Raw genomic sequence first — 27,434 nt, 5'->3', positions numbered from 1 at the left:
AAGTTCCCTCCTCCAAAACACTCCCATCACCTGTTCCTTCCAGCTCTCTGACCACTCCCTGGATTCTTTGTGAATTCCCTTCTCCCTCTTTGAAGCCTGCCTTCCTGGTACTCTACTCTTGCACACTCTCCTTCCTCTTGCAAGGAAGCCAGCATGTGGTACAGATCTTGCCAATGACCCTTCTTTCACTAGCTGAGTGGCATGAAGAAGCAGAAAATGGTTGAGAGCATTGGTTATGGAGTCACAGACCTTCATTGATTCCCAGTTCTGCCACCTATAGCTATTTGACTTGCACAAGTCACTTAACCTTTCAGAGACTCAGCTTCCTTACGTGCAAAGTAAAAATCGAATGAGATAACCCAAATAAAATGTCATTCGGGGGATTTTTAGGTTACGTATATAAATCATGCAATAAATGCTAGCCATTTCTTTCCTCTGGTTGACTGAGAGCTCCCAGGAAATAGGAATGAGTTCTAACTTTCTTCATATTCCTAGTGCCTAAAACGGTGCCTGACACAAAGTAGGCATTCAGTAGATGCTTATGAATTAATAAAGTATTAGAGAGCCTGGTGGGTATTTAGTAGGGGAGGAAGGTTTTACCAAAAATGGTGCTGTGTTTGGTGGCAGTGTGTCACAGAGATTGTTTGGGACTGGGGAAGGTTGAGTTGTGTGTCACCAAACAATTGTGTCTCATGGGCAGTTGAGGTAGAAGGGTTATGACGCATGGCCATGATGGATGGTGAGTTGAGTGATGCTGTTGAGCTGGAAGGTGGGGGACTGGACAAACTGTCTTGAGCTGGGTCCCTTGTAGTGCTAGATTGGGCTCATCCACTGGTTCCCTGTCTAACCCTCTTTGTCTGCAGTGCGCCCCAGGCTACAATGGACAGAACTGCTCAAAGGAACTTGATGCTTGTCAGTCCCAACCCTGTCACAACCATGGAACCTGCACCCCCAAACCTGGAGGCTTCCACTGTGCCTGCCCTCCAGGCTTTGTGGGGCTACGCTGTGAGGGAGACGTGGACGAGTGTCTGGACCAGCCCTGCCACCCCACAGGCACTGCAGCCTGCCACTCTCTGGCCAATGCCTTCTACTGCCAGTGTCTTCCTGGACACACAGGTGAGGCCCCAGGACAAGGGGCACAAGCATGTCTGGAGCACAGCTGAGCAGACCATGGAGAGCCAGACAGTCTCCACCCATGTGGCAGCCATCACCTGGTCCATCCCCTGCCTCCACGCCCACCCCACCCAGAAAAGATGCCCCAGGAGCCCTTCACCTGCACATCTAGCACTGGGCTAACATCCAGGAATGGGCTAAGACAGAGGCAGTGACTGATGCAGTGTGTGACGTCTAATCTCCCCCACAATTACAGGCCAATGGTGTGAGGTGGAGATAGACCCCTGCCACAGCCAACCCTGCTTTCATGGAGGGACCTGTGAGGCCACAGCAGGATCACCCCTGGGTTTCATCTGCCACTGCCCCAAGGCAAGTGACCACAAATCTGCCTTCTCTGTTGCCCCCTATACTGACAAAAGGCAAGAATACCTCAGTTGGAATCCCAGAAGGGACTGTTGGGGAGCACTGATGTGGAAATTATTGGAAAAAGCCATGCCAAGTTCACAGTGGCAAGTGTCTCTCAGAAGCAGTCAAAGGAAAAGCAGGCAGCTGATAGCATGAATGGAATTTTCAGAAATCACAGGCGTTGCCTAAGGGAAGGTCAGGAGTTCCCCAAGCTCAAGCTGCGTGGTGGGTGGCCTCAGATAGGTTATTTTAACTGTGTGTGTATGTGTATGTATTTATGGGTCTCAGATGCATGGAATTAGACTAATCTTAAGCTTTGGTTCCTGATATACTGTCACTGGTTTATGCCTGGTCTTCTTTTATTTTATTATTCTAACAATGTAACACCCATGAACCTAACCCAATAATTTCTTTCTTTTTTTTTTTTTTTAGACGGAGTCTTGCTCTGTTACCCGGGCTGGAGTGCAGTAGCTGGATCTCAGCTTACTGCAAGCTCCGCCTCCCGGGTTTACGCCATTCTCCTGCCTCAGCCTCCCGTGTAGCTAGGACTACAGGCGCCTGCCACCTCGCCCAGCTAGTTTTTTGTATTTTTTAGTAGAGACGGGGTTTCACCGTATTACCCAGGATGGTCTCGATCTCCTGACCTCATGATCCGCCCGTCTCGGCCTCCCAAAGTGCTGGGATTACAGGCTTGAGCCACCGCGTCCGGCCAATAATTTCAATATTAATAACTTACATCTACTTATGTCCTCCTCCTGTATCCTGTTCCCTCTCTAAAGGAAGAGGAAGATATATGATCCTATTTCTAAGGAGTAAGATAATAATATAATAACCGGCCGGGCATGGTGGCTCACACCTGTAATCCCAGTACTTTGGGAGGCCGAGGCAGGCGGATCACCTGAGGTCAGGAGTTCAAGACCAGCCTGACAAACATGGTGAAACCCTGTCTCTACAAAAACATAAAATTAGCTGGGCGTGGTGATGCATGCCTGTAATCCCAGCTATTGGGGAAGCTGAGGCAGGAGAATCACTTGAACCTGGCAGGCAGAGGTTGTAGTGAGCCGAGATCGCACTATTTTGCACTCCAGCCTGGACAACAAGACTGAAACTCTGTCTCAAAATAATAATAATAATAATAATAATAATAATAATAGCATTCTATTACTGTTTAGTCTTCTAGAACTGGCACTATAATGCCACAGTCCATCAGGTTGTTGCACTCAACTGTGCTTCATCCATTTTCAAAATAATGTAATATGTCATTGTGTGAAATTACTATGGGACATGGTTTCAACATCCACAAAATGATTAACTTGATGCTCTCTGAGGTGCCTTTTAGATATGAGACTCTAGGACCCTCTGAACCATCTTAACCCAACAATTTGCTTGATGGGGAGTGGGAAGAATGATGCAAGTTCCATCTCCAATATCTCCCCTCCCCTCCACAGGGTTTTGAAGGCCCCACCTGCAGCCACAGGGCCCCTTCCTGCGGCCTCCATCACTGCCACCACGGAGGCTTGTGTCTGCCCTCCCCTAAGCCAGGCTTCCCACCACGCTGTGCCTGCCTCAATGGCTATGGGGGTCCTGACTGCCTGACCCCACCAGCTCCTAAAGGCTGTGGCCCTCCCTCCCCATGCCTATACAATGGCAGCTGCTCAGAGACCACGGGCTTGGGGGGCCCAGGCTTTCGATGCTCCTGCCCTCACAGCTCTCCAGGGCCCCGGTGTCAGAAGCCCGGAGCCAAGGGGTGTGAGGGCAGAAGTGGAGATGGGGCGTGCGATGCTGGCTGCAGTGGCCCAGGAGGAAATTGGGATGGAGGGGACTGCTCTCTGGGAGTCCCAGACCCCTGGAAGGGCTGCCCCTCCCACTCTCGGTGCTGGCTTCTCTTCCGGGACGGGCAGTGCCACCCACAGTGTGACTCTGAAGAGTGTCTGTTTGATGGCTACGACTGTGAGACCCCTCCAGCCTGCACGTGAGCCTGAAATCCCCTGGAACCAGGGAAGGAGAGGGGTGGGTGAGAGGAGGAGGAAGGACGTAGATGGCTCTGAGTTACAGTGTGGCCACAGCCGCAGGCTCCAGGGAGTTTCTACCCTAATAACTATCACTAAATAAGGGTCGAAGACTCTGGACTCCAACCTAGGGTAATGGGGTGGCATCAATACTTAATGTGGGGCATGGCCTTTGGGCTCCTCTCCGAGAGTTGTGGGAACTCAGGCCTCAAGCCTCCCTCCCTAAGCCTTGCTGCCATGGAGTATCTCCCCTAGCAGTCAGCACCTCACAGAAGGAAAAGTCCTTAGACTCTCCTTCAGAAACAGAGGACAGCTTGGGAGGGTAGAGAGAGGGGACAGTCTAGGGAGACAGGGGTGTTAGCAGACACTGGGGTGTCTGGACTACCATCCAGGACTTGACTAAGCTCATTGCTCCACAGCTGCCCTCACTTAGCAACCAAAGCCCTGGAGGGCACAAAATATGGGGAATTCTCTCTAGGGTGAAGAGAAGAGTCAGGTTTTAGGGAGGTCCTGAGTCCCCCTCTCCTCACCCCACAGTCCAGCCTATGACCAGTACTGCCACGATCACTTCCACAACGGGCACTGTGAGAAAGGCTGCAACACTGCAGAGTGTGGCTGGGATGGAGGTGACTGCAGGCCTGAAGATGGGGACCCAGAGTGGGGGCCCTCCCTGGCCCTGCTGGTGGTACTGAGCCCCCCAGCCCTAGACCAGCAGCTGTTTGCCCTGGCCCGGGTGTTGTCCCTGACTCTGAGGGTGGGACTCTGGGTAAGGAAGGATCGTGACGGCAGGGACATGGTGTACCCCTATCCTGGGGCCCGGGCTGAAGAAAAGCTAGGAGGAACTCGGGACCCCTCCTATCAGGAGAGATCAGCCCCTCAAACGCAGCCCCTGGGCAAGGAGACCGACTCCCTCAGTGCTGGGTAAGAAGTTAGGTGGAGGGAAGGGCCAGACCCCAGTTTTTTTAAGAGGGCAGAGGGAGGGAAGGGAGCCAAGGACCAACACAGAGGTCTCTGAGGTGCCTCCCCTACAGGTTTGTGGTGGTAATGGGTGTGGATTTGTCCCGCTGTGGCCCTGACCCCCCGGCATCCCGCTGTCCCTGGGACCCTGGGCTTCTACTCCGCTTCCTTGCTGCGATGGCTGCAGTGGGAGCCCTGGAGCCCCTGCTGCCTGGACCACTGCTGGCTGTCCACCCTCATGCAGGCACTGGTAGGTGACCCCTTGCCACTTTCTCTGACCTCTGTTCCCAGGCCAGCTCTCATGCTAGCAACAGGCAATGGAGGCTGCATCAAACAGGACAACTGAGACTGAAAATGTTCTTTGTGGGGACTTACTTTCCCTAATCCCACTTTCTCTAATTGAATCTCCCACTGGCCCATTTGTTCTACAGTCTCCTTCCTTATTTCCCTAAGCACATTATCCTAACCTCTGTCATAGCCCTCCAACAAAGGGATGGTTTATCTTCTCTACCAGACTGAGAATATCTAATCGTCTTCGTATCAGACAACTCAGTACATGAAAGAATAATAGGTCGGGCGCAGTGGCTCACGCCTGTAATCCAAGCACTTTGGGAGACCAAGGCAGGCGGATCACGAGGTCAGAAGATCGAGATCATCCTGGCTAACGCGGTGAAATCCCGTCTCTACTAAAACTAAAAAAAATTAGCTTGGTGTGGTGGCGGGCGCCAGTAGTCCCAGCTAGTCGGGAGGCTGAGGCAGGAGAATGGCGTGAACCCGGGAGATGGAGCTTGCAGTGAGCCGAGATCGCGCCACAGCACTCCATCCAGCCTGGGCGACAGAGTGAGAGTCCATCTCAAAAAAAAAAAAAAGAAGAAGAAGAACTGCTATATCATACTCACTCTGTGCCTTACTCCAAGCATTTTACATTGTTACCTCATTTAATCCTCCCCCACAACCCCATGAGGCACATACTGCTGGTTGAGTATCCCTCATCTGAAATGCTTGGGAACAAAAGTGTTTCAGATTTCGGATTTTTTTATTTTGGAATATTTGCATTATACCGGTTCAGCATTCCTAATACAATGTCCAAATGCTACAGTGAGCATTTCCTTTAAGCGTCATGTTGGTACTCTAAAAGTTTCAGACTTTGGAACATTTCAGATTTGGGATTGGGATCATGGATACTCAACCTGTTTTTTTATGCGTTTGTTTTCTGAGACAGAATCTCACTCTGTCACCCAGACTGGAGTACAGTGACACCATCTTGGCTTACTGCAACCTCTGCCTCTCGGGTTTAAGCAATTCTCTTGCCTCAGACTCCCGAGTAGCTGGAATTACAATGGCATGCCACCACGCCCTGCTAATTTTTTTTGCTTTTTGGGTTTTGTGTTTTGTTTTGAGACAGAGTCTCGCCTTGTCACCCAGGCTGGCGTGCAGTGGCGTGATCTCGGCTAACTGCAAGCTCCACCTCCCGGGTTCACGCCATTCTCCTGCCTCAGCCTCCCAAGTAGCTGGGACTACAGGCACCCGCCACCACACCCAGCTAATTTTTTGTATTTTTAGTAGAGACGGGGTTTCACCACGTTAAACAGGATGGTCTCGATCTCCTGACCTCGTGATCCGCCCGCCTCAGCCTCCCAAAGTGCTGAGATTACAGGCGTGAGCCACCGCACTTGGCCGCTAATTTTTGTATTTTTAGTAGAGAGGGGATTTTGCCATGTTGGCCAGGCTGGTCTTAAACTCCTGGCCTCATATGATCCACCTGCCTCAGCCTCCCAAAGTGCTGGGATTACAGGCATGAGCCACTGTGCCCAACCTCAACCTATATTATCATCCCCATTTTGCAGATAAAGAAACCAAGGCAAAGACAGGCTATTAAACTTGTACAAAGGTCTCCCAATAGTAATCAGTCTCACCAGGAGTGGCCTCTCTTTGTGACTCTGTCTCTCCCACCAGCACCCCCTGCCAACCAGCTTCCCTGGCCTGTGCTGTGCTCCCCAGTGGCTGGGGTGATTCTCCTGGCCCTAGGGGCTCTTCTCGTCCTCCAGCTCATCCGGCGTCGACGCCGAGAGCATGGAGCTCTCTGGCTGCCCCCTGGTTTCACTCGACGGCCTAGGACTCAGTCAGCTCCCCACCGACGCCGGCCCCCACTGGGCGAGGACAGCATTGGCCTCAAGTGAGAATGAGGAGAAACCCAGGCTCAGGAAGGGAAGTCTCTCCTATGGTGATATTTACAATTATAAAAGATAAGAAATACTATTGCAGAAGTCAAAGATAGGGGAAGGAGAGAGGGGTGGGAACCCTACTGGAAATCTTGGAGACCCTGATGGTCATAATTCCGTGTAACCTCTACCCACCCATTTCCTTCCAGGGCACTGAAGCCAGAGGCAGAAGTTGATGAGGACGGAGTTGTGATGTGCTCAGGCCCTGAGGAGGGAGAGGAGGTGGGCCAGGTGAACGGGCTGGGGCAAGTATGATCTGGAGGTGATGGAAGGGATGAAAGGGCAAATCAACCTTCACTGATCCTTGCTCTTACCCAAAGGCTGAAGAAACAGGCCCACCCTCCAAGTGCCAGTTCTGGTCTCTGAGTGGTGGCTGTGGGGAGCTCCCTCAGGCTGCCATGCTAACTCCTCCCCAGGAATCCGAGATGGAAGCCCCTGACCTGGACACCCGTGGACCTGGTATGTGGGTCAACCCAGACCAAGAAAAAAAAAAAAAAAAAGTCTTTAGACCCTATTAGAATCAGAGAGTCCTTTAATATCAGAACTAGAGGAACTAATTTTAGACTAGTGCCTTAGAAAAATGATTCTCAAAGTGTGGTCCTCAGACAGCAGAATCAGCATCACCTGGGAATTTGTTAGAAATGCAAATTATTGCGCTCCACTACAGAGCAACTGACTCAGGAATTGAAGATGTTAGGCAATCTGTTTTAATAAGCCCTTCAGGTGAATCTGATCCAGACTCGTTTGAGAAAACCACTGCCCTGGAATGTCAGAGAATTAAGCTGCAGGTTCCTTTTACAGAGGAAGAAACTGAAGTCAGAGAAAAGTAGAAAAGTCACTTGACTAAAGCCACACAGAACCGGAACTTAGCTTCCCAACACCTCAGGTTTTCTCTCTGAGCTTACATGTTGTCCCTTCCCCCTTGTTGTGTCGTTTAGATTGACCCATTACTCATGTCTTACCAACAGATGGGGTGACACCCCTGATGTCCGCGGTTTGCTGTGGGGAAGTAGAGTCCAGGACCTTCCAAGGGGCATGGTTGGGATGTCCTGGGCCCTGGGAACCTCTGCTGGATGGAGGGGCCTGTCCCCAGGCTCACACCGTGGGCACTGGGGAGACCCCCCTGCACCTGGCTGCCCGATTCTCCCGGCCAACCGCTGCCCGCCGCCTCCTTGAGGCTGGAGCCAACCCCAACCAGCCAGACCGCGCGGGGCGCACACCCCTTCATGCTGCTGTGGCTGCTGATGCTCGCGAGGTCTGCCAGGTTGGCACACACTGAGGTCCCTACAGGGAATGGGGCGAGCTTACAAGTAAAGCTGGACAGAAGCATCCCCTAGAGTTTGACAAAGAGGAAACTGGTGTGATTGGGAACCTGACAGGGAAACTGCGGAGGATGGCTGAATATGGATTGCGAGTGGGGTTAAAAGTGTAAGGAACTTGAGTTGGCAGTCCAGGGTACCCCAGGGGTCACTGGCCCTCTGTCTCCCCAGCTTCTGCTCCGTAGCAGACAAACTGCAGTGGACGCTCGCACAGAGGACGGGACCACACCCTTGATGCTGGCTGCCAGACTGGCAGTGGAAGACCTGGTTGAAGAACTGATTGCAGCCCAAGCAGACGTGGGGGCCAGAGATAAATGGGGTATGTAGAGAAAGGGGTGATGTGTGCTGTAGAGAAGTTGAGCAGATGGGGTGGGAGATGGAGTGCAAAATATAGGTGCAGCGGAGGGGCATTCCCTCTCATCCTGCTGTTAAGGCTGTCAATCTGCGATGCGGTGGAAATACGGGCCGTGTGAGTTTCCCCCCCAACTTCTACCGTCAACACCACACTGGCCCTCTGCTCCAGCTTACTGGGGAACTGGCATGGAAGAGAGTGTCTGTGGAAAGGGGGCGGGATCTCGTCGGGTGAGACGGTCTCCCAGTCTCACCGACCCCAGAACAATGCCCCATTGTCCCTCCCGCGCACTGGTGACGTCACCAGGGCAACACTTCCTGCAGGCCGGTAGTCTCCTGGGCAACGCTTCCCGCCTTTGAGGGACCAACCGGCCCAAATAGCCCTTCCCCCAAGGACAGAACCCGTGGGAAACCGGAACCCAGGCGTCTGGCCCCCAACAGCGGTAACAACCTCCCACGTCGTCCCCTAGGGAAAACTGCGCTGCACTGGGCTGCTGCCGTGAACAACGCCCGAGCCGCCCGCTCGCTCCTCCAGGCCGGAGCCGATAAAGACGCCCAGGACAGCAGGGTTAGATGGGACAGAGGGCTTCCCACAAAACAGTCGGGCGCAGGAGAGACGGAAAGTGCGGTAACCCGCAAACCCTGAAGGGAGAGGGGCCAGTGGTCCCGTAAGTGAAGGTAGAAAGGCCCAGTCCTGTGGACGTGGCCTGCCCTGATATCGCCCCTGGCTCTTTCCTGCTGTGCAGGAGCAGACGCCGCTGTTCCTGGCGGCACGGGAAGGAGCGGTGGAAGTAGCCCAGCTGCTGCTGGGGCTGGGGGCAGCCCGAGAGCTGCGGGACCAGGCTGGGATAGCGCCCGCGGACGTCGCTCGCCAACGAAACCACTGGGATCTACTGACGCTGCTGGAAGGGGCGGGGCCACTAGAAGCCCGTCACAAAGCCACGCCGGGCCGCGAGTCCGGGCCCTTCCCGCGCGCACGGACGGCGTCTGTAAGCGTGCCCCCGCATGGGGGCGGGGCTCTGCCGCGCTGCCGGACGCTGTCAGCCGGAGCAGGCCCTCGTGGGGGCGGAGCTTGTCGGCAGGCTCGGACTTGGTCCGTAGACTTGGCTGTGCGGGGGGGCGGGGCCTATTCTCATTGCCGGAGCTTCTCGGGAGGAGGAGCAGGAGGAGGCCCGCCCCCTCGCGGCCGTAGGTTTTCTGCAGGCATGCGCGGGCCTCGGCCCAACCCTGCGATGATGCGAGGAAGCTACGGAGTGGCTGCCAGGCGCGGAGGCAGGGGCCCAACGGATGACTGGCCCTGTGATTGGGTGGCCCTGGGAGCTTGCGGTCCTGCGTCTAACATTCCAAACCCGCCTTCTTGCCTTACTCCGTCCCCGGAGCGGGGATCCCCTCAACTTGACTGGGGTCCCCCAGCCCACCAAGAAATGCCCATAAACCAAGGAGGAGAGGGCAAAAAATAGGAGAATACATGGTAGGGAGGAATTCCAAAATGATTACCCATTAAAAGGCAGGCTGGAAGGCCTTCCTGGTTTCAAGATGGAGCCCCAAAAATGAAGGGTTGTGAGTTTAGTTTCTCTCCTAAAATGAATGTATGCCCACCAGAGCAGGCATCTTCCACATGGAGAAGCTGCAGCTCTGGAAAGAGGGTTTACGATGCTAGGATGAGACAGGCCCAGTCCTCCTCCAGAAAATAAGACAGGCCACAGGAGGGCAGAGTGGAGTGGAAATACCCCTAAATTGGAACCAAGAATTACAGGCATATGGGATGTAAGATGTTCTTTCCTATATATGGTTTCCAAAGGGAGCTCCCTTCATCCATTGTCCCCACTGCCCACAAATGGCTGACAAATATTTATTGGACACCAACTATGTGCCAGGCACTGTGTAGATGCTGAAAAGTGGCCAAGGGCCGCCCCAGCTGATGACTCCTTGCATTCCCTCCCCTCACAACAAAGAAACTCCACTGCGGGGATGAAGCGCTTCTTCTAGCCACTGCTATCACTATTTAAGAACCCTAAATCTGTCACCCATAATAAAGCTGATTTGAAGTGTTACCTTTTTTTGGAGGAGTTGGGGAGAAGAATGGGAAAAAAGATGGGAGTGACTGCATAGTGTCAGCATTTTGTGCTTTCAGCTCAGCATTTGCATTGAATGGAGGATGTAAGTATAGTTTAAAAGCAAGAATAAGTATATTTAGGGGCCCTATGACAATTTAGGGTATTATCTGAAAGCAAGAGTCTAGTAGCCAAGGGAGAACCCACACACACACTAGGTCAGGGGTCCCCAACCCCTGGGCTGCAGACTGGTACTGGTTCATGGCCTCTTAGGAGCTGGGCCACACAGCAGGAGGTGAGCAAGCATTACTGCCCAAGCTCCACCTCCTGTCAGATAAGCATAAGCATTAGATTCTCATAGGAGCTCGAACCCTATTGTGAACTGCGCATGCAAGGGATCTAAGTTTCTTGCTTCTTATGAGAATCTAATGCCTAATGATCTGGGGTGGAACAGTTTCATACTGAAACCAGCCCCCCATCCCCACTGACCATGGAATAATTGTCTTCCATGAAACTCTTCCCTGGTGCCAAAAAGATAGGAGACCACTGCACTAGATGATGCACACACTTTGTCCCTCATCCTTTGTCCCTTTTAGTTATGGCCACTTAGGAGATTCCTAAGGCCACAAGTCAAGTAGATGGAGAGAGTGTCTTAAAGAAACTGTCCACCTTGCAGCAACATGTTGCTAGGTTTGAAACATGGAGTCATGAGGCATTTTGAAAGCCAATAATATCTACAGTTTATTGAGTATCCACTATGCATCAAGTGCTTTATTACATTTAATACATCAACTCTATGAAGTAGGTGCTATTAAAACCCTATTTCACTCTTTCAGAAATTGAGGTACAGAGATCTGCCCAAGATTGCAAAGGAATAAGTGGCAGGACCAGATCTCTTCTTCATCACATTTCACATTCCAAATCACTCAGCTATAAACTCCCTAACATGACAGGCTGCCATTTAGAGGTACCAAATGGTTGTCTGCCCTGCTCCTTCCTTGATGCCAACCAACCTGATTAGCATTGATCAAAGACCAAGCCAGAGAGGTAGTCCTCTCCCTTTTCGATTTCATTTCATTTCTTTCTTTTTCTGAAACAGGGTCTTGCTCTGTTGCCCAGGCTGGAGTGCAGTGGCACAAATGGCTCACTGCAGCCACAACCTCCTGGGCTCAAGCAGTCTTCCCACCTCAGCCTCTCATTTTTCCATATCTACATCTCTTATACCCAAAATAGGTTTTCCCTTGCCCCTTATCTGCACTAAACTCTAAGTTTCCAAAATGAAGCCTTCCTGTGCTCTCACATTTGGTACACATCTTGTCTCCTTAATAGAGTGTATATTTTATTTTATTTTATTTTATTTTATTTTTATTTTGGAGATGGAGTCTCGCTCTGTCACCCAGGCTGGAGTGCAGTGGCACAATCTTGGCTTACTGCAACCTCTGCCTCCCAAGTTCAAGCAATTCTCCTGCCTCAACCTCCTGAGTAGCTGGGACTACAGGCGCATGTGGCCACGCCCGGCTAATTTTTTGTATTTTAGTAGAGACGGGGTTTCACCATGTTGCCCAGGCTGGTCTCGAACTTCTGAGCTCAGGCAATCCACCCTCCTCGGCCTCCCAAAGTGCTAGGATTACAGGTGTGAGCCACAGCAGCCAGCCATCTCCTGAATAGACTATAAATACCTGAAGGTCAGGGATTATTCAATACATATATATTGAATACTTAATACGTGTTGGACCCATTGCTAGGGTTTTATGTGTATATTTGAGAGCTCCACATCCCTAGGTCTGAATCCTCTACTTCCCACTGGAACCATGCCCCCTCCCAGACCCAGTAAGTAAGAGGGAAGATCGGGAGGGCCAAATCCTACAGCAGGGTCTATCTCAGGGAGGGAAGGGACCTGGTTGGGGGGAGGGGGATTCTGAGGAGTGAAACCACTTCCTGTGTAGCTAGTTCCTGTGTTGACAGAAAGAGCAGAAGAGGAGGTGGGGTGGAGGGAGCAGAGTCAGGGATTAGGGGGCTACTGAGGCTCTGGAGATGAGACTGCCAGGAGTCCTTCCCCACCATCAGCCCCCTCCACTCCTGCAGCTGGAGGAGTTTTTCCCAGTCTCTGTGCTCCCCTGGGGTGAGAGAGACTGAACAAGCTGTTTGGGTGGGAAAAGAGAATGGAGGAAGTTGACAGGGATGGGCGGGGCCCGTGGGGGGGCTGACCAGGAACCCAGCTTCCTGCTCAGTACCCAGGCATCCAGCCCCCAGCTCACCCCCACCCCTTCCAGCCCCCACTCCCCTCAGGAACCCAAGGTTCCGGCCCTCCTCCCAAATCCCAGCCACCCCTCCCCCACCAGTTTCTCCCCTCCAGGGGATGGAGGCTGAGAGACCCCAGGAAGAAGAGGATGGTGAGCAGGTGAGCTGGGCACGGGGTTGGGGAGGCTGACACTGGGAAAGAAGGGAGGTGAGAGGATCTGGGGCAGAAATGTAGGGACACAGGGGCCTTGAAAGGCTTGGGCAAACTGAGGCAGGAACAGAGACACACAGAGAGGAAACGGGCCACTGACCTAGCCCCTGTCCACTCCACCCACTTCAACCACCACTGCTTGACTGGAATGGACATATTTTGGCATCAGGGCCCCCCTCGGGATGAGCAAGGCTGGCCCCCTCCAAACTCCACCACTCGGCCTTGGCGATCTGCTCCTCCGTCCCCTCCTCCTCCAGGGACCCGCCACACAGGTACCCCTACCCACCCAGGGAGAGCCCTGACCCTGGTGCCCACATCCTGATCCCATTACCAAGGCCCAGTCCATTGTGGGCCCTCTCCCCACCTCCTCCAGACTCCCCTTGGGATTACCCATTGCGCCGCCTTTCCTCTGACCCAAAGTCCCTAATCACATCACCCTATCCACACTCCCCCACGGCTCCTGTCTGCCAACCTCTCTGGGTCTCTGAGCCCTCCACACCCCTCTCCCCAGCACTAGGACCCCGCTCGGCCTCCCTGCTCTCCCTGCAGACTGAACTCCTTCTGGACCTGGTGGCTGAAGCCCAGTCCCGCCGCCTAGAGGAGCAGAGGGCCACCTTCTTCACCCCACAAAACCCCCCAAGCCGAGCCCCTGCCCCACTCCGTCCTCTTGAGGACAGAGAACAGCTTTACAGCACCATCCTCAGTCACCAGGTAAGACATCCCCCCAGGAGGCAAACCCAGGCCTCCTGGTCTCTTGGCCCTGTTCTCTTTTGGGTTCTACTCCTGCTTCTCCCTAGGCACCCCATCACCTTCACAGGTTTCCTATATGCCTCCCCATACCAACCCTTGATCCTCTCAAGAACCTCCTCCCCTCCGACCCTCACCAAAGCTCTTCCTCTGCCTCCACTCCTCCAGTGCCAGCGGATGGAAGCCCAGCGGTCAGAGCCTCCCCTCCCTCCAGGGGGGCAGGAGCTCCTGGAGTTGCTGCTGAGAGTTCAGGGTGGGGGTCGAATGGAGGAGCAAAGGTCCCGGCCCCCCACACACACCTGCTGAGACTTGAGCCCCCAGCCAGCCCTTCCTAGCCCCTGGTCTGAAAGCTGGGCAGCCTATTGCATGCCCTCAACTCTTGCTTGGCGGGGGTAACAGAGACTGAAAGACGCAGCGCAAATCTCAATATTCATCGCCCACATCACCTTCCCTGGGAACTGGACGGGGTGAAAGGCCTCAAACTCTGGGAACAGGCGAGGTGGAACGTGGATTTAACTCCCCCCGGCACAGGTCCATGGGAGCTTGAGGCAGTAAGGGGGATCCCAGGCACCCATCTCAATGAGTGGCTGGGAGTCTTTTCCCTAACTTGTGGGGACACCACCAATTGTCGAGCTACTAGGCACTAGGGTCTGAGGGCTCAGGCCTCCTCCTGAGAGGTTATAACCTGAGAGACAGCTCTACCCTTCCTCCCAGTAAGAAGGGAAGGTGGGTGGGCACCTGAGAGATTAAGACTATTCTCCCAGTCCCACTACCAGCACCCCCCATCCCTGAGACTGAGGGGTTTAGAGGCTGTGAATGGACCTTCAGCCCTGCCCACCCTCCCTCCCCACTGCTGCTGAGTCTGTCCGATGTTTTGGTTGTGTGAATAAATGTAATACCCCTCTGGACTGAAGACTGGTGTCTGGGGGACCAGGGCGGGGTGAAGGGTAGGAAGGTGAGGCCAGAGGCCGCCTCTCTCCCCAGTCTGGCCAGAGGCCAGCTCCCCTCCCTGGCTGGTTAATTACTGGCTCATTAAGCAGCGGCTGGAGACCTCCCTAATTATCTCCCCCAGCCCCCCTCTCCTGGTTTTAATTAAGTAGAACAGGGAGGGGAGTCATTAGAACAAGAAATATGAACTGAGCTGTCGGTGAACCCAGGCATTCCAGCGGTGTGAGTCCACATCGCCTAGATCCCTGATTCAGGACCCAGGTGGCAGACCCCCGCAGCCGCCAACACGCCCCCACTCCCAGGCCGCGGAAGTCCAGCCAGGGGGCTTTCCCATATTTTTCAGATGGCCCGTCTCCTCCCCTCATCCCCTCTTCCCTCTCCCCTCCTCCACTCGGTCTCAGTTCCTCTGTTTCTGTGTCTCTCTCTCCGCCCCCAGCTCCTCCCTGTTCCTCCTCTCTTCTCCCCTCCTCTTCCTCCCCGGCTCCCCTCCCCCAGCCTCCCTCCCTCGCTCCCCCCCTTCTCCCTCCTCCCTCCTCCCTCTCTCTCACACACACCCCCGCTTGGGCCTCCTCTCTCTCTCCGGCTCCATTTTCTCCGCCGCCGGGGGCCGGGGTCTCCTGTGGGGGGCCCAGCCGGTACCCCAGGTCTCCCTTCAGTGCCGGGGTGAACCCCCGGGGGAGCCGGGAGCCGGGGGCAGACGGGCGGGGGTTGGGGCGGAGGGAGCAGCGGCCCCAGCGAGTTTGGGGGGAGAAGTAACCAGGCGGGGGGAGGGGCGGAGCAGGGAGGGGGCCTCAGGGCCCCCCCCCAGCTATGGACGAGCGGCTACTGGGGCCGCCCCCTCCAGGCGGGGGCCGGGGGGGCCTGGGATTGGTGGGTGGGGAGCCTGGGGGCCCTGGCGAGCCTCCCGGTGGCGGAGACCCCGGTGGGGGTAGCGGGGGGGTCCCGGGAGGCCGAGGGAAGCAAGACATCGGGGACATTCTGCAGCAGATAATGACCATCACCGACCAGAGCCTGGACGAAGCCCAGGCCAAGTGAGTGCCCCCACCCCGGGACCCCACACAGACCCAGCAAACCCCGTTCACAAGCTTTGAATCTTCTGGGAGCCCCCCAACTCTAGGGCCCTCTCCCAGGATCCAACAGCTCTCTTCTCTCATTCCTGGGAGCCCCTAGAAAAGTGATCCCTCTCAAACCTTCCTTCACCCCCAGACCTTGAAACCTTCACAGAGGGAACCCCTGGTGGCCCCGCTCCCCACTCCTAACCTTTTGCTGACCCCTACACTCCCCTGGAACCGCCCCATCTCCGGGAGCCCCCTCTGGCTCCCAGACTCAGAAACTGTTCCTGGGCTATGTTATCTTCTTCCCTTACTCTCCACCCAGCCCCTTCATTCTGTCCAGATGTGGAGACCTCCACACCCTCTCCAGAGCCCCTAAAGCTCCTCTCCACGGCTCAGCCAGACACTGGGTGCATCAAAGCCTCCGACCTGCTCAGCCCCAGGACCCCTTCACACACACTACACTGATGTCCCCAGTTAGCTCGGCACCCCCAGCCCCGCTCTGCCACCTCAAACTCCGACTCTTCTCAACCCCAGCCTCAGTCTCTCTACCTCTGAAACCTACCAAGTCACTTTCCTTTCTCCATCCACTCCCAAATTCCTCCTCATACTTTTCTAGACCATCTCCCAAAGCCCCCGGCCTTTAGCCTGCTGCCTGCATCTTCCCTGTGTCACCCTGAAGCCGAGCAGCTTCCCCATGCTCTGGGAGCTGATCTTTTCCCAAGAACTCCCCTCCCCAACTCCATTCCACCCCCAATCTGCTTCCTCCCTCTGCAGATTGACCCTCCTCCCTCCTTGTTCTCAGGCCCCCTGCTCTGTTTCTCTAGCTCCTCAACTTTTCTCTTTCCCCACTCCCACTCCTCCCAAGGAAACACGCCCTAAACTGCCACCGAATGAAGCCTGCTCTCTTTAGCGTCCTGTGTGAAATCAAGGAGAAAACCGGTATGTGGGCCCTCCTCTGGTTGCTCAACTCTGGGGACACAAATCTGTTCATTATAGGGCTAGAGTGTGACAGCTTGGGGGCCTGAGGAAAGTGAGGAGTCAGGGGCACTGGGGAAGGAACCAAAGCCTGGGAACTTGGCTCTCCAGGAAGCACCAGGAGGACTGAGCACTGGGTATGGGGTCCCTGGGTCCTTAAGTCCACTCGCCTGCATGCTAGGCCTCAGCATTCGGAGCTCCCAGGAGGAGGAGCCGGTGGACCCACAGCTGATGCGCTTGGACAACATGCTTCTGGCAGAGGGTGTGGCTGGGCCCGAGAAAGGGGGCGGCTCAGCAGCAGCAGCTGCAGCCGCTGCAGCCTCTGGGGGCGGCGTGTCCCCTGACAACTCCATCGAACACTCGGACTATCGCAGCAAACTTGCCCAGATCCGTCACATATACCACTCGGAGCTGGAGAAGTATGAGCAGGTAAGGAGAGGAGGGTGGAGGGAAGGGCTCTTGCAGGGGAATCCCATGGCCAAAGGGCTCCTTCTCAGCAGCCCACTGGCCCCCACTACAGGCATGTAATGAGTTCACGACCCATGTCATGAACTTGCTGAGGGAGCAGAGCCGCACCAGGCCTGTGGCCCCCAAAGAGATGGAACGCATGGTGAGCATCATCCATCGAAAGTTCAGCGCCATCCAGATGCAGCTCAAGCAGAGCACCTGCGAGGCTGTCATGATCCTGCGTTCCCGTTTCCTGGATGCCAGGTGGGCCCAGGGACCCGAGCTGGCCCCCAGCACTGGGCTCCTTCCCATTCCTCTCCAAGACCCTGAGCTGCCATGCTGCACAACATGGCACTCCATGACACTGGTGACTCTGGGGTCATGCCATGTGACAGCCCTGGTGACTCTGGGGTCATGCCATGTGACAGCCCTGCCAGGACACCAACACCCTCCTCACCGCTCTTCTCCCTTCTCTGTAGACGAAAGCGCCGTAACTTCAGCAAACAGGCCACTGAGGTCCTCAATGAGTATTTCTACTCCCACCTGAGTAACCCATATCCTAGTGAGGAGGCCAAGGAGGAGCTTGCCAAGAAGTGTGGCATCACCGTGTCTCAGGTATTATGGAGGTTCTGGGAGGAGTTGTCAGGCAAAATGCGCGCATCTCAGCTAGGTGCAGTGGTGTGTTCCTGTAATCCCAGCTACTAGGGAAGCTGAAGTGGGAGGATCACTTGAGTTGGAGACCAGCCTGGGCAACAGCATAGTGAGACCAGAAGAAAAAAAAATGCTGTCACTCACATCTTATTCAGCGAAGGGCTTCGGAGGCAAATGTTTCTACCTGACCCTCCTTTCTGCCCCACAGGTCTCCAACTGGTTTGGCAACAAGAGGATTCGCTATAAGAAAAACATCGGAAAGTTCCAAGAGGAGGCAAACATCTATGCTGTCAAGACCGCCGTGTCAGTCACCCAGGGGGGCCACAGCCGCACCAGCTCCCCGACACCCCCTTCCTCTGCAGGTGGATCCCCCTGTCACCCTGGCTGACTGTTTTGCACACTTCCTGCTTTTGTTCCCACTTCCTACCTAGGCAAGATCATAGCAGAGAGGGGGCCTTTTGGGGTGACAGGGACCAAGCTGAGATAGGCTGGAGATGTCAGGGGACAGAGGCCACTCCAGTGAACTTAGTTCTGCCTTTCTTCCCACGGGTGGCCATGGGAGGCTAAGGAACAGCCTGCTCTTTCTGCGTGTTGGAATGTTGTTTTGTGGATAATTGGAGTATAGTAGCACATCCCCACAAGAGCTGAGAGTTGTGGTTCATCCCCTTTCTACCATCACGGGCTCTATTACACTCTTCCCTCTCTGCCCCCCACAAGGCTCTGGCGGCTCTTTCAATCTCTCAGGATCTGGAGACATGTTTCTGGGGATGCCTGGGCTCAACGGAGATTCCTATTCTGCTTCCCAGGTCAGATGCCCATCTCCTCTCCAGTAGGGCTTTCCCCAACTCCATTTCCCCTACTTGAGGATACAAGACCTCTTTCCTCTGAGGCTTCTCTTCACTGTCATACCTTCCTCCGCTGCCTGCAGGTGGAATCACTCCGACACTCGATGGGGCCAGGGAGCTATGGGGAGAACCTCGGGGGAGGCCAGATGTACAGCCCACGGGAAATGAGGGTGAGTGGATCCTGAAGCCCCTCTCCGTCCAGTTCTCGCAGGACAGAGGGGCATTTTCCCTAGTAGTGTTGTGCCCACACAGGATTCCCGGGGCCTTGTCTGTTTTCTATACTCTGTCTTTCTCTTCTTCCAGGCAAATGGCAGCTGGCAGGAGGCTGTGACCCCCTCTTCAGTGACATCCCCAACGGAGGGACCAGGGAGTGTTCACTCTGACACCTCCAACTGATCTTGCCCCTCAGGGTCACAGGGGTGGGGGCTCTCACAAGGCGACTCTTGAAGAGGACACAGGCTTCCAGAGGACAAACCCCAAATACAGGAGAAGCACAAGACAGAGAAGGGCCAATGGGGTCATCCCCTCCCTAACTAGACTCTCTGTGCTGGGGGTGCTAATTACATGGCAGGAAGAATGGGGCCTCTAAGGGGAGTGTGGGGTCTGTCTCCCCTTTTTCCATCTTTTTCCTCTCTCGCTTTCTTTCTTACACAGAAACATACATATACCCAGAAACCTATCTCTCAGACCCCTTTTTCTCCTCTGTCTTCCTCTCTCTCCCTCTCCCACACCTCACACACATACTCCCACTTGCAACTATTCTGTTTCTCTCTCTGGGCTCCCCCACTTTCCCTTCCCCACCCCACTTATATGTTCTGGAATCTGTGGAGACGCCAGCCCTGCCCAACCAGAGATGCCAAAAATGGGGACATGACTTCTGGACAGAGGACATGGGCCACGCCCCCATGCATCCCCACCCCCGCCCCTCCAGACGGCTTACTTACCTCATACGCAGCTCATCTTAAACCAATAGAATCGCTCGGTGGACGAGAGTGTCTGACTCAGATATCTACCTCGGAGGGAGTTTCTGCTACTTTAGGGAATTATTGACTGGGCTTTGGGGTTGAACTTTTTTTTTTTTTTTTAAAGAAAAAGAAACCCTGGGATCCATCTGTTTTTTTTGTTGTTGTTGTTTTTGGTGGTGGTGGTGGTTCTTAATTTTTAATTTAGTTTGGGGAAGTAGCTTTTTTTTATAAATATGTTGATTTCTTGTCTTTTTTTTTTTTTTAATTTCTTAACTTTCCCATTTTAGGGGTGATAGCCAAAGGGGTCCTGGTAAGAGAAAGGGGGGACAAACAGAACTGGTGAAGAGGCCCCCCTGGCTCCAGGCCTGTCCATCAGGAAGTAAATTTTACAGGGCACCAAGCTTTGCCCCCTAAAATCACTTACATGTTCTTTGCTCATGCAGGCAGTTTCTGCCGCATTTGGTGTGGAGGCAGTGAAGGGCTTGCCCTGCTGGCCTCTCATCCCCCTTCTTCCCACAAACCTTGGGCAGGGCTGGACTCAGTAATTTTGAGGAAATCGAAGATGCCATCTTCCCCTGTGAGTGACATGTCTTTAATTTTTTAAAAAACTACTATTTGAAAATTGGAGGGGGAAGAATGGGAAGGGAGTTATTGCCAAATATGTTAAATATGGGTTGGGGTGCTTGTATATGTATCTTCCTCAATTTCCCCAGAAATGAGGTATCTTTTTGTCACACCAAAATCAAGTGGTAGGGAGAGGGAGGAGGTTGCAAAAAGCCAGGTGTGGGGGAAAAGTAAAATCAACACTGTCCCATCCTCAGCCCTAAACCCTACCATCTGATCCCCTCAGACATTCTCAGGATTTTGCAAGACTGTCAGAGTGGGGAACCCCTCCCATTAAAGATCCGGGCAGGACTGGGGACAGGTTGGAAGTGTGATGGGTGGGGGGGTGGGAGGCATGGGCTGGGGGCAGTTCTCTCCTCACTTGTAAACTTGTGTAGTTTCACAGAAAAAAAACAAAATGCAGTTTTAAATAAAGAAGTTTCTTTTTTTCCTGGGTTTAGTTGAGAATTTTTTTCAAAAAACATGAGAAACCCCAGAAAAAAAAAAAAAAAATTTTCTTTCACGAAGCTCCAAACAGGTTTCTCTCCTGTCCCCCAGCCTTGCCTTCACGATGCAGTCCCAATTGCACCCTTGTAAACAACAGTCTGGCCTGAACCCTATTGATGCAACCTTGCCCAGTCAACATGGGGCTCCAGTGGGTCACCAGGCAGCCCTGATGGACTGATGGAATAAATAGGATAGGGGGCTCTGAGGGAATGAGACCCTAGAGGGTACACTCCCCATCCCCCAGGGAAGTGACTGTGCCCAGAGGCTGGTAGTGCCCAGGGGTGGGGTGATAATTATTTCTCTAGTACCTGAAGGACTCTTGTCCCAAAGGCATGAATTCCTAGCATTCCCTGTGACAAGATGACTGAAAGATGGGGGCTGGAGAGAGGGTACAGGCCCCACCTAGGGCGGAGGCCACAGCGCGGAGAGGGGCAGACAGAGCTATGAGCCTGGAAGGAAGCAGGATGGCAGCCGGAGCAGCAGTTGGAGCCTGGGTGCTGGTCCTCAGTCTGTGGGGTGAGCCACTCCCCCCAGCCCACTGACCCTTCCTGCAGAAAGCACTTGAACCCCATACCCCAATTGCCCTAGAACTTTTCCCAGAACCCAGGGAACTGCTTTTCAAGGTCCCTCACACACCCTGTCCAAATTTTGTTAGCCCTCATTACCTTCCTGCCCCTCTACCACGGTGCTGTCTCCCAGGGGCAGTAGTAGGTGCTCAAAACATCACAGCCCGGATCGGTGAGCCACTGGTGCTGAAGTGTAAGGGGGCCCCCAAGAAACCACCCCAGCAGCTGGAATGGAAACTGGTAAGTGGGGATCCTGTTGCAGCTTCCCAACTTCCAGGGAGACCAGCAATGATTCAGATCCCTGTCACTCTGCCTCACAGTACTTTCCCAAAGGCCTTGCACTGTTTAGGCCCTGCTTCTCTGCTTCTAGAATACAGGCCGGACAGAAGCTTGGAAGGTCCTGTCTCCCCAGGGAGGCCCCTGGGATAGTGTGGCTCGTGTCCTTCCCAACGGCTCCCTCTTCCTTCCGGCTGTCGGGATCCAGGATGAGGGGATTTTCCGGTGCCAGGCAATGAACAGGAATGGAAAGGAGACCAAGTCCAACTACCGAGTCCGTGTCTACCGTAAGAATTCCAGGGCCTTCTCCAAGGCCCCCTCTCTTATCTCAGAAAAAGCCTTCAACCCTAGCCTTGGCCCATGACGGCCTCTGACTTCCACTGGCCCCATTTCCACACACACAGTTTGAGAACCTTCACAATTACAGCCTCTGATTGGATTTTTCCTCCTTCAGAGATTCCTGGGAAGCCGGAAATTATAGATTCTGCCTCTGAACTCACAGCTGGTGTTCCCAATAAGGTAGTGAAAGAAAGGAGAAGTAGAAAATGGTCCTGTGAACAGGAGGCGAGTGTGTGTGGGTGTGTGGCATCTCTCATTTTCAAAGGATTCTGAGGTCACCACTCTTTCCCCAGGTGGGGACATGTGTGTCAGAGGGAAGCTACCCTGCAGGGACTCTTAGCTGGCACTTGGATGGGAAGCCGCTGGTGCCTAATGAGAAGGGTGAGTCCGAAGGTGCCCCCCAAGCTGCCTTCTCCCTGATCTCACTCCCACACCCACCCTGCGATAATTTGTCTTATCCTCCTACCATAGGAGTATCTGTGAAGGAAGAGACCAGGAGACACCCTGAGACGGGGCTCTTCACACTGCAGTCGGAGCTAATGGTGACCCCAGCCCGGGGAGGAAATCCCCATCCCACCTTCTCCTGTAGCTTCAGCCCAGGCCTTCCCCGACGCCGGGCCTTGCACACAGCCCCTATCCAGCCCCGTGTCTGGGGTGAGCAGAGGTGGGGAGGGCTCCAAGCTCATGTGAGTGCATTCTGGAAGTCAGACCCTTAGGGAAAGAGGGAGTCAAGCCCATGGCCACTGGGATCACTCACAAGTGTAACTCTCCACCTCATAACCCTTCCAACTCCCAGAGCCTGTGCCTCTGGAGGAGGTCCAATTGGTGGTAGAGCCAGAAGGTGGAGCAGTAGCTCCTGGTGGAACCGTAACCCTGACCTGTGAAGTCCCTGCCCAGCCCTCTCCTCAAATCCACTGGATGAAGGATGTGAGTGACCTGGAGAGAGGGGCTGGGAGGTAGGGTGAACCATAACTAGCAACAGGGAGGGCAGAGGGCTAACGAGGGAAAGGCAGGCTAGGAGCTGAGGAGGAAGAGGGGGTATTTGAAGATGTGGAGACAAAAAGATAAGAGTTTTGAAATAGTCTCCTCTCCCCTTCCCCCACCAGGGTGTGCCCTTACCCCTTTCCCCCAGCCCTGTGCTGATCCTCCCTGAGATAGGGCCTCAGGACCAGGGAACCTACAGGTGTGTGGCCACCCATCCCAGCCACGGGCCCCAGGAAAGCCGTGCTGTCAGCATCAGCATCATCGGTGAGACCTCTCTCCAAGCCCTACAGACCCTGGGGCTAGGGTGCAGGATAGCACAGGCTCTAATTTCCTGCCCCATTCTGGCCTTACCCCCAAGAGCCAGCCCACCTCTCCCTCCGTGCACCCACACCCAAACCTCCCCTGCCCCATCCAAATTCTGCCAAGAGAGCAGCCAAGCCTCTCCCTTCTTCCCTCTGAACTAAAAAAAGGGAAAGACGGCTGGGCACAGTGGCTCACGCCTGTAATCCCAACACTTTGGGAGGCTGAGGCCGGTGGATCACCTGAGGTTGGGAGTTTGAGACCAGTCTGACCAACATGGAGGAACCCCATTTCTACTAAAAATACAAAATTAGCCAGTTGTGGTGGCACGCGCCTGTAATCCCAGCTACTCGGGAGGCTGAGACAGGAAAATCACTTGAACCCGGGAGGCATAAGTTGCAGTGAGCCAAGATCCTGCCATTGCATGCCAGCCTGGGCAACAACAGCGAAACTCCATCTCAAAAAAAAAAAAAAAAGAAAGGGAAAGACTCCACTGGAGCTCCCACTAAATAACCCTCTCTCAACCCAAAGTCTTCCTTTCTGACTGGATCCAACTTTGTCTTCCAGAACCAGGCGAGGAGGGGCCAACTGCAGGTGAGGGGTTCGATAAAGTCAGGGAAGCAGAAGATAGCCCCCAACACATGTGACTGCGGGGATGGTCAACAAGAAAGGAATGGTGGCCGGGCGCGGTGGCTCAAGCCTGTAATCCCAGCACTTTGGGAGGCCGAGATGGGCGGATCACGAGGTCAGGAGATCGAGACCATCCTGGCTAACACAGTGAAACCCCATCTCTACCAAAAAAAAATACAAAAAACTAGCCGGGCGACGTGGCGGGCGCCTGTAGTCCCAGCTACTCGGGAGGCTGAGGCAGGAGAATGGCGTAAACCCGGGAGGCGGAGCTTGCAGCGAGCTGAGATCCGGCCACTGCACTCCAGCCTGGGCAACAGAGCCAGACTCCATCTCAAAAAAAAAAAAAAATGAAAGGAATGGTGAGTGGTGGGGGCTGTGCTCTCAGTTTTCCCTGTCTCCCTACAGGCTCTGTGGGAGGATCAGGGCCAGGAACTCTAGCCCTGGCCCTGGGGATCCTGGGAGGCCTGGGGACAGCCGCCCTGCTCATTGGGGTCATCTTGTGGCAAAGGCGGCGACGCCAAGGAGAGGAGAGGTGAGTGGAGAAAGCCAGACTCCTCAGACCTAGCGCTTCCAGGCAGCAAGTGAAGAGGGGTGGGGGGTGGAATGACAACGTGCAGCATTCTCCACAATCTTCCTCCTCAGGAAGGCCTCAGAAAACCAGGAGGAAGAGGAGGAGCGTGCAGAGCTGAATCAGTCGGAGGAACCTGAGGCAGGCGAGAGTGGTACTGGAGGGCCTTGAGGGGCCCACAGAGAGATCCCATCCATCAGCTCCCTTTTCTGTTTCCCTTAAACTGTTCTGGCCCCAGACCAACTCTCTCCTGTATAACCCCACCTTGCCAAACTTTCTTCTACAACCAGAGCCCCCCACAATGATGAGTAAACACCTGACACATCTTGCTCTTGTGTGTCTGTGTATATGTGTGTGAGACATAACCTCACCCCTACACCCTTGAGGGCCCTGAAGGAAAGGGACTCACCCCCACACTTCCCCCACACTGCACCAAACATCTACTCAAGTTGGGGAGAAGATGCTTCTGTCAAGAGAGGGAGGGAGGGAGGGAGGAAGGTGGGGGGCAAACTTGGGAAGAGATCCCATCAATACATTTCACCTTTTTTATTGAATTTGTATTAAAGGAGGTAGTAAGGGGGAGGAAGCACTTAAGAGTCAGAACCCATATTAGACTCTGGGGAGTGAAAAATTAAATTAAATCAATAAGATGGGAGTGGGGAAAGAGTCAGAGGGAGCTTTGCCCCCCTTTCAAGATCAAATCAAGAAATCAGGGAAAGCAAAGACTTAGAAGAGAAGACATTCTCTCAATCCATCCTCCTTCCCCAGGGCAGAGAATTATGATGTTACTGAGTGAGCCTCTGAGCAGAAGGCTCTCCCATCTATGCACAGACTTCACTCCTCCTCCCCAAGCTTTCCTGGAGAACATCCAGGGCTGGCCTTAGCCAACAGAAATAGAGAGGTCAAGGGGGTCCATGAGTAAGGAAGGGTCAGCAGGGACCCCCAATACTGATTCTCCTCTGGCTGGAGGTGGGCAGGAAGGAGACATAGCTCAAATACTGAGCAGCCAAAAAAAGAAGAAGATGGCGAGAAACAGGAAGAGGGAATCCTGCCAGCTGGAGGCCGGGTGACCCTGTCCCAGATCCACACCTGTGAGAGAGAGGAAAGCTGTGGAAGCATATGCTTCTAGGCTGGGAGGGGGCCTGAGGGGATTCACAGGGCTCCCTCATGGGAGCTGAATGTGACTCTTACCTGTACCCCGGCGGAAAGGCTCATGGGCATTGAAGACGGTGGTGAAAAAGCCAAAGGGAAAAGCACCAACACCAAATGAGAAGTGGAAGCCCCCGGTATCACCAAATGGCTGGAATGCCTAGGGAGGTAGAAAAAGTCAGATGGGAAGCCGGAAAACCTGTCAAGGAAGGGACACAACTGGACAGGAAGACTCACCCCTCTGCTCTCTGGAGCTGGTCTCTGGCCCTGGGGGCGGGGTGGAGTTTTTAATCTGAGGAAGAGGAGAGAGAAAGTTAACAGGGAATTTTCTCCTGTCATCTTCCACACCGTTTTCCAAGGGCAGAAGCCTTCAATCTTCCCTGAGCAACACCTCCAGTCTCTCACCTGGGATCCTGGGGCTTTTGGCTCCCTCGCCCATAAAGCGGGACAACCTTCTCTCTGCTGATCCCAGCTTTACATACTGGACACTCTTGCCGCTCTGGCCTTGTCTCCAGCCACTGGGGAGAAAAAAAGTGGTTTCCAGTATACAAGAGGGTCTTCCAGCTCCTCAGACCTCCCCATTTCCCTCTTCATCTCCCGAGTACGCACCTGATGAAGACATGGCCAACTGGATGGGGGAGAAAAAAAAAAAGTCAAACTAGCTACAGAAAAGAGAGACACAGACCCCCAGACTTCACAGAATCCCATCTCACTCCTCTTTCCAGGCAACCTGCTGTTGCTTTTCAGATTTTCTGCAACCTCTACCATGCCAGCCAACTTGGCCTTCCTGCTTGTCTGATCTTCCAACATCTAAAGCTCTGTCCATCCTCAACACACTCAACCCTCTCCTCTCCCCAACAAACACGTACAAATTTTCGTGCCCTCTCTTTTCTGCCTTTCAAGTTAATTTCTAATTCCCTTTAGCCACCTCTTTCCGGGTTTCCGCTTTTCAACCCCAACCCCGCTTTTCAACCCCAACCCCATCACTCCAAACCAAACCCCTTTACTAGCACATTCTCCCATTACTCCTTTTCCTCACTTTCAAGCTCAATAATGTCCCTGTCTTTACGACCCTTTAACCTTTCAAGTCTGCCTCTCCACAGTGCCTTCGTACCAGCCCCCTCCCAGAGCTCATCTGAATGTGATCCATATTTCCTGGTTCTCCCCGATTCAATTGATGCGTGCCTCCCCTTAACCTTTGTGTCTCATCTGTTTCCACCTGCACAGCTAAGACCCCTCGCTTCTCTGGGGTAAGGTGGCTCGGGTCTCACATTGTCCCGCCACTCCCCGCCCCACCTCCTCTTCTCAGCACATCACATGCCCCCGCTCTTGGTTCCTAAGACCTTTCTTTCCACAGATCTCGACCGTAGAGACATTATACTCCCACCCACACATACCAGCAAAGTCGTATGTCTCCTGTCGGGCCTCACCTATGGGAACGTGCCCTCCGATTATCTGTATGACTGTATGATTATTCGCTCCTAGCCTCCCCAGTATATAAGCGAGACCCACCGCCTTCCGCCCCTCTCCTCGATTCTCACCAGTACAGGTGGCCACACACACTGACCACAGCTTCCCGAGCAGTCTCCAAACATATATTACATTCGAAGGTCGCGCCCGCCCCGCCCCGCTCGCGATTTGGCCCTTCGGGGCCCCCGTCCTCCTCCTCCGCTGCTGCCATGGCCGGTTTTGTTTCGCCCCACGTACCCTTCAGTCCCCCCAAATACACATACACACGCCCCAACAAACCAGAAACCACCTCCTGCCCAGGATCGTTGGGCAGGCGTGAAGGTTTCCTAATCACTATTGGTCTGAATGCCTGCCAATCACAAAGAATTCAAAAGAAAAGATTGGCCCAAAGGGTAGGGGCGGGAAAAGGTTAGTGTCGTCCTGCCTTCGCACAATGGCTATTGGCTGATACGGTCTAAGTCAATGTGCAATGCCAAGGGATTGGTAATAACTCGCTACACCCTGTCGCCTGGCCGCGGAGGGCTTTA

At 54.0% G+C, this 27,434-nt stretch overlaps 5 protein-coding genes across 7 annotated transcripts in view; 4 read left to right on the top strand and 1 right to left on the bottom strand.

Annotated features, from left to right (window-relative positions):
- Positions 1-10,430, top strand: part of NOTCH4 (notch receptor 4) — a 29,535-nt gene extending 19,105 nt beyond the window's left edge. Inside the window, exons 19-30 of one of the 2 annotated variants that reach the window (XM_007973002.3) lie at positions 864-1,116; positions 1,370-1,482; positions 2,967-3,490; positions 4,065-4,448; positions 4,559-4,734; positions 6,441-6,660; positions 6,856-6,937; positions 7,027-7,165; positions 7,675-7,970; positions 8,197-8,344; positions 8,847-8,944; positions 9,123-10,430. In XM_007973002.3, coding sequence (XP_007971193.3) covers positions 864-1,116; positions 1,370-1,482; positions 2,967-3,490; positions 4,065-4,448; positions 4,559-4,734; positions 6,441-6,660; positions 6,856-6,937; positions 7,027-7,165; positions 7,675-7,970; positions 8,197-8,344; positions 8,847-8,944; positions 9,123-9,836 — 3,147 coding nt within the window. In that variant the 3' untranslated portion in view covers positions 9,837-10,430. The remainder of the gene's footprint in view (positions 1-863; positions 1,117-1,369; positions 1,483-2,966; positions 3,491-4,064; positions 4,449-4,558; positions 4,735-6,440; positions 6,661-6,855; positions 6,938-7,026; positions 7,166-7,674; positions 7,971-8,196; positions 8,345-8,846; positions 8,945-9,122) is intronic. The other variant, XM_007973003.3, reaches the window with a different exon arrangement.
- A 1,878-nt stretch (positions 10,431-12,308) lies between these two features.
- GPSM3 (G protein signaling modulator 3) lies at positions 12,309-14,535 on the top strand. Its single transcript, XM_007973006.3, has 4 exons — positions 12,309-12,831; positions 13,052-13,154; positions 13,394-13,593; positions 13,798-14,535. Exons 1-4 carry the CDS (start codon positions 12,790-12,792, stop codon positions 13,933-13,935), a joined length of 483 nt encoding a protein of 160 aa, XP_007971197.1. The 5' UTR covers positions 12,309-12,789; the 3' UTR covers positions 13,936-14,535.
- Positions 14,536-15,087: 552 nt separating this feature from the next.
- Positions 15,088-19,631, top strand: PBX2 (PBX homeobox 2). The gene is made up of 9 exons (XM_007973012.3): positions 15,088-15,608; positions 16,498-16,571; positions 16,789-17,036; positions 17,128-17,318; positions 17,534-17,669; positions 17,914-18,067; positions 18,423-18,511; positions 18,634-18,720; positions 18,854-19,631. The coding sequence occupies exons 1-9, from the start codon at positions 15,388-15,390 to the stop codon at positions 18,944-18,946; spliced, it is 1,293 nt and encodes a 430-aa protein (XP_007971203.2). The 5' UTR covers positions 15,088-15,387; the 3' UTR covers positions 18,947-19,631.
- Positions 19,632-19,748: 117 nt separating this feature from the next.
- AGER (advanced glycosylation end-product specific receptor) lies at positions 19,749-24,617 on the top strand. 2 transcript variants are annotated; one of them, XM_007973010.3, is made up of 11 exons: positions 19,749-21,141; positions 21,325-21,431; positions 21,562-21,754; positions 21,922-21,986; positions 22,100-22,187; positions 22,278-22,460; positions 22,603-22,733; positions 22,913-23,054; positions 23,658-23,684; positions 24,126-24,252; positions 24,363-24,617. In XM_007973010.3, the coding sequence occupies exons 1-11, from the start codon at positions 20,997-20,999 to the stop codon at positions 24,457-24,459; spliced, it is 1,305 nt and encodes a 434-aa protein (XP_007971201.2). In that variant the 5' UTR covers positions 19,749-20,996; the 3' UTR covers positions 24,460-24,617. The 2 variants fall into 2 exon arrangements, with proteins under 2 accessions (XP_007971201.2, XP_072861994.1); XM_073005893.1 differs by lacking the exons at positions 24,126-24,252; positions 24,363-24,617 and having other exon boundaries at positions 22,965-23,054; positions 23,658-24,114.
- Positions 24,618-24,819: 202 nt separating this feature from the next.
- RNF5 (ring finger protein 5) lies at positions 24,820-27,223 on the bottom strand. Its single transcript, XM_007973009.3, has 6 exons — positions 26,979-27,223; positions 26,047-26,065; positions 25,843-25,955; positions 25,675-25,729; positions 25,480-25,597; positions 24,820-25,377 (listed from the first exon to the last, which is right to left on the bottom strand). Exons 1-6 carry the CDS (start codon positions 27,116-27,118, stop codon positions 25,280-25,282), a joined length of 543 nt encoding a protein of 180 aa, XP_007971200.1. The 5' UTR covers positions 27,119-27,223; the 3' UTR covers positions 24,820-25,279.
- Positions 27,224-27,434: the final 211 nt, after the last annotated feature.

Source organism: Chlorocebus sabaeus, chromosome 17 (assembly GCF_047675955.1).
Source record: "Chlorocebus sabaeus isolate Y175 chromosome 17, mChlSab1.0.hap1, whole genome shotgun sequence".
NCBI classification, from domain to species: domain Eukaryota; kingdom Metazoa; phylum Chordata; class Mammalia; order Primates; family Cercopithecidae; genus Chlorocebus; species Chlorocebus sabaeus.
Note: the sequence above shows the minus strand (reverse complement) of the source record. Positions and strands in the feature narration are given on the sequence as shown.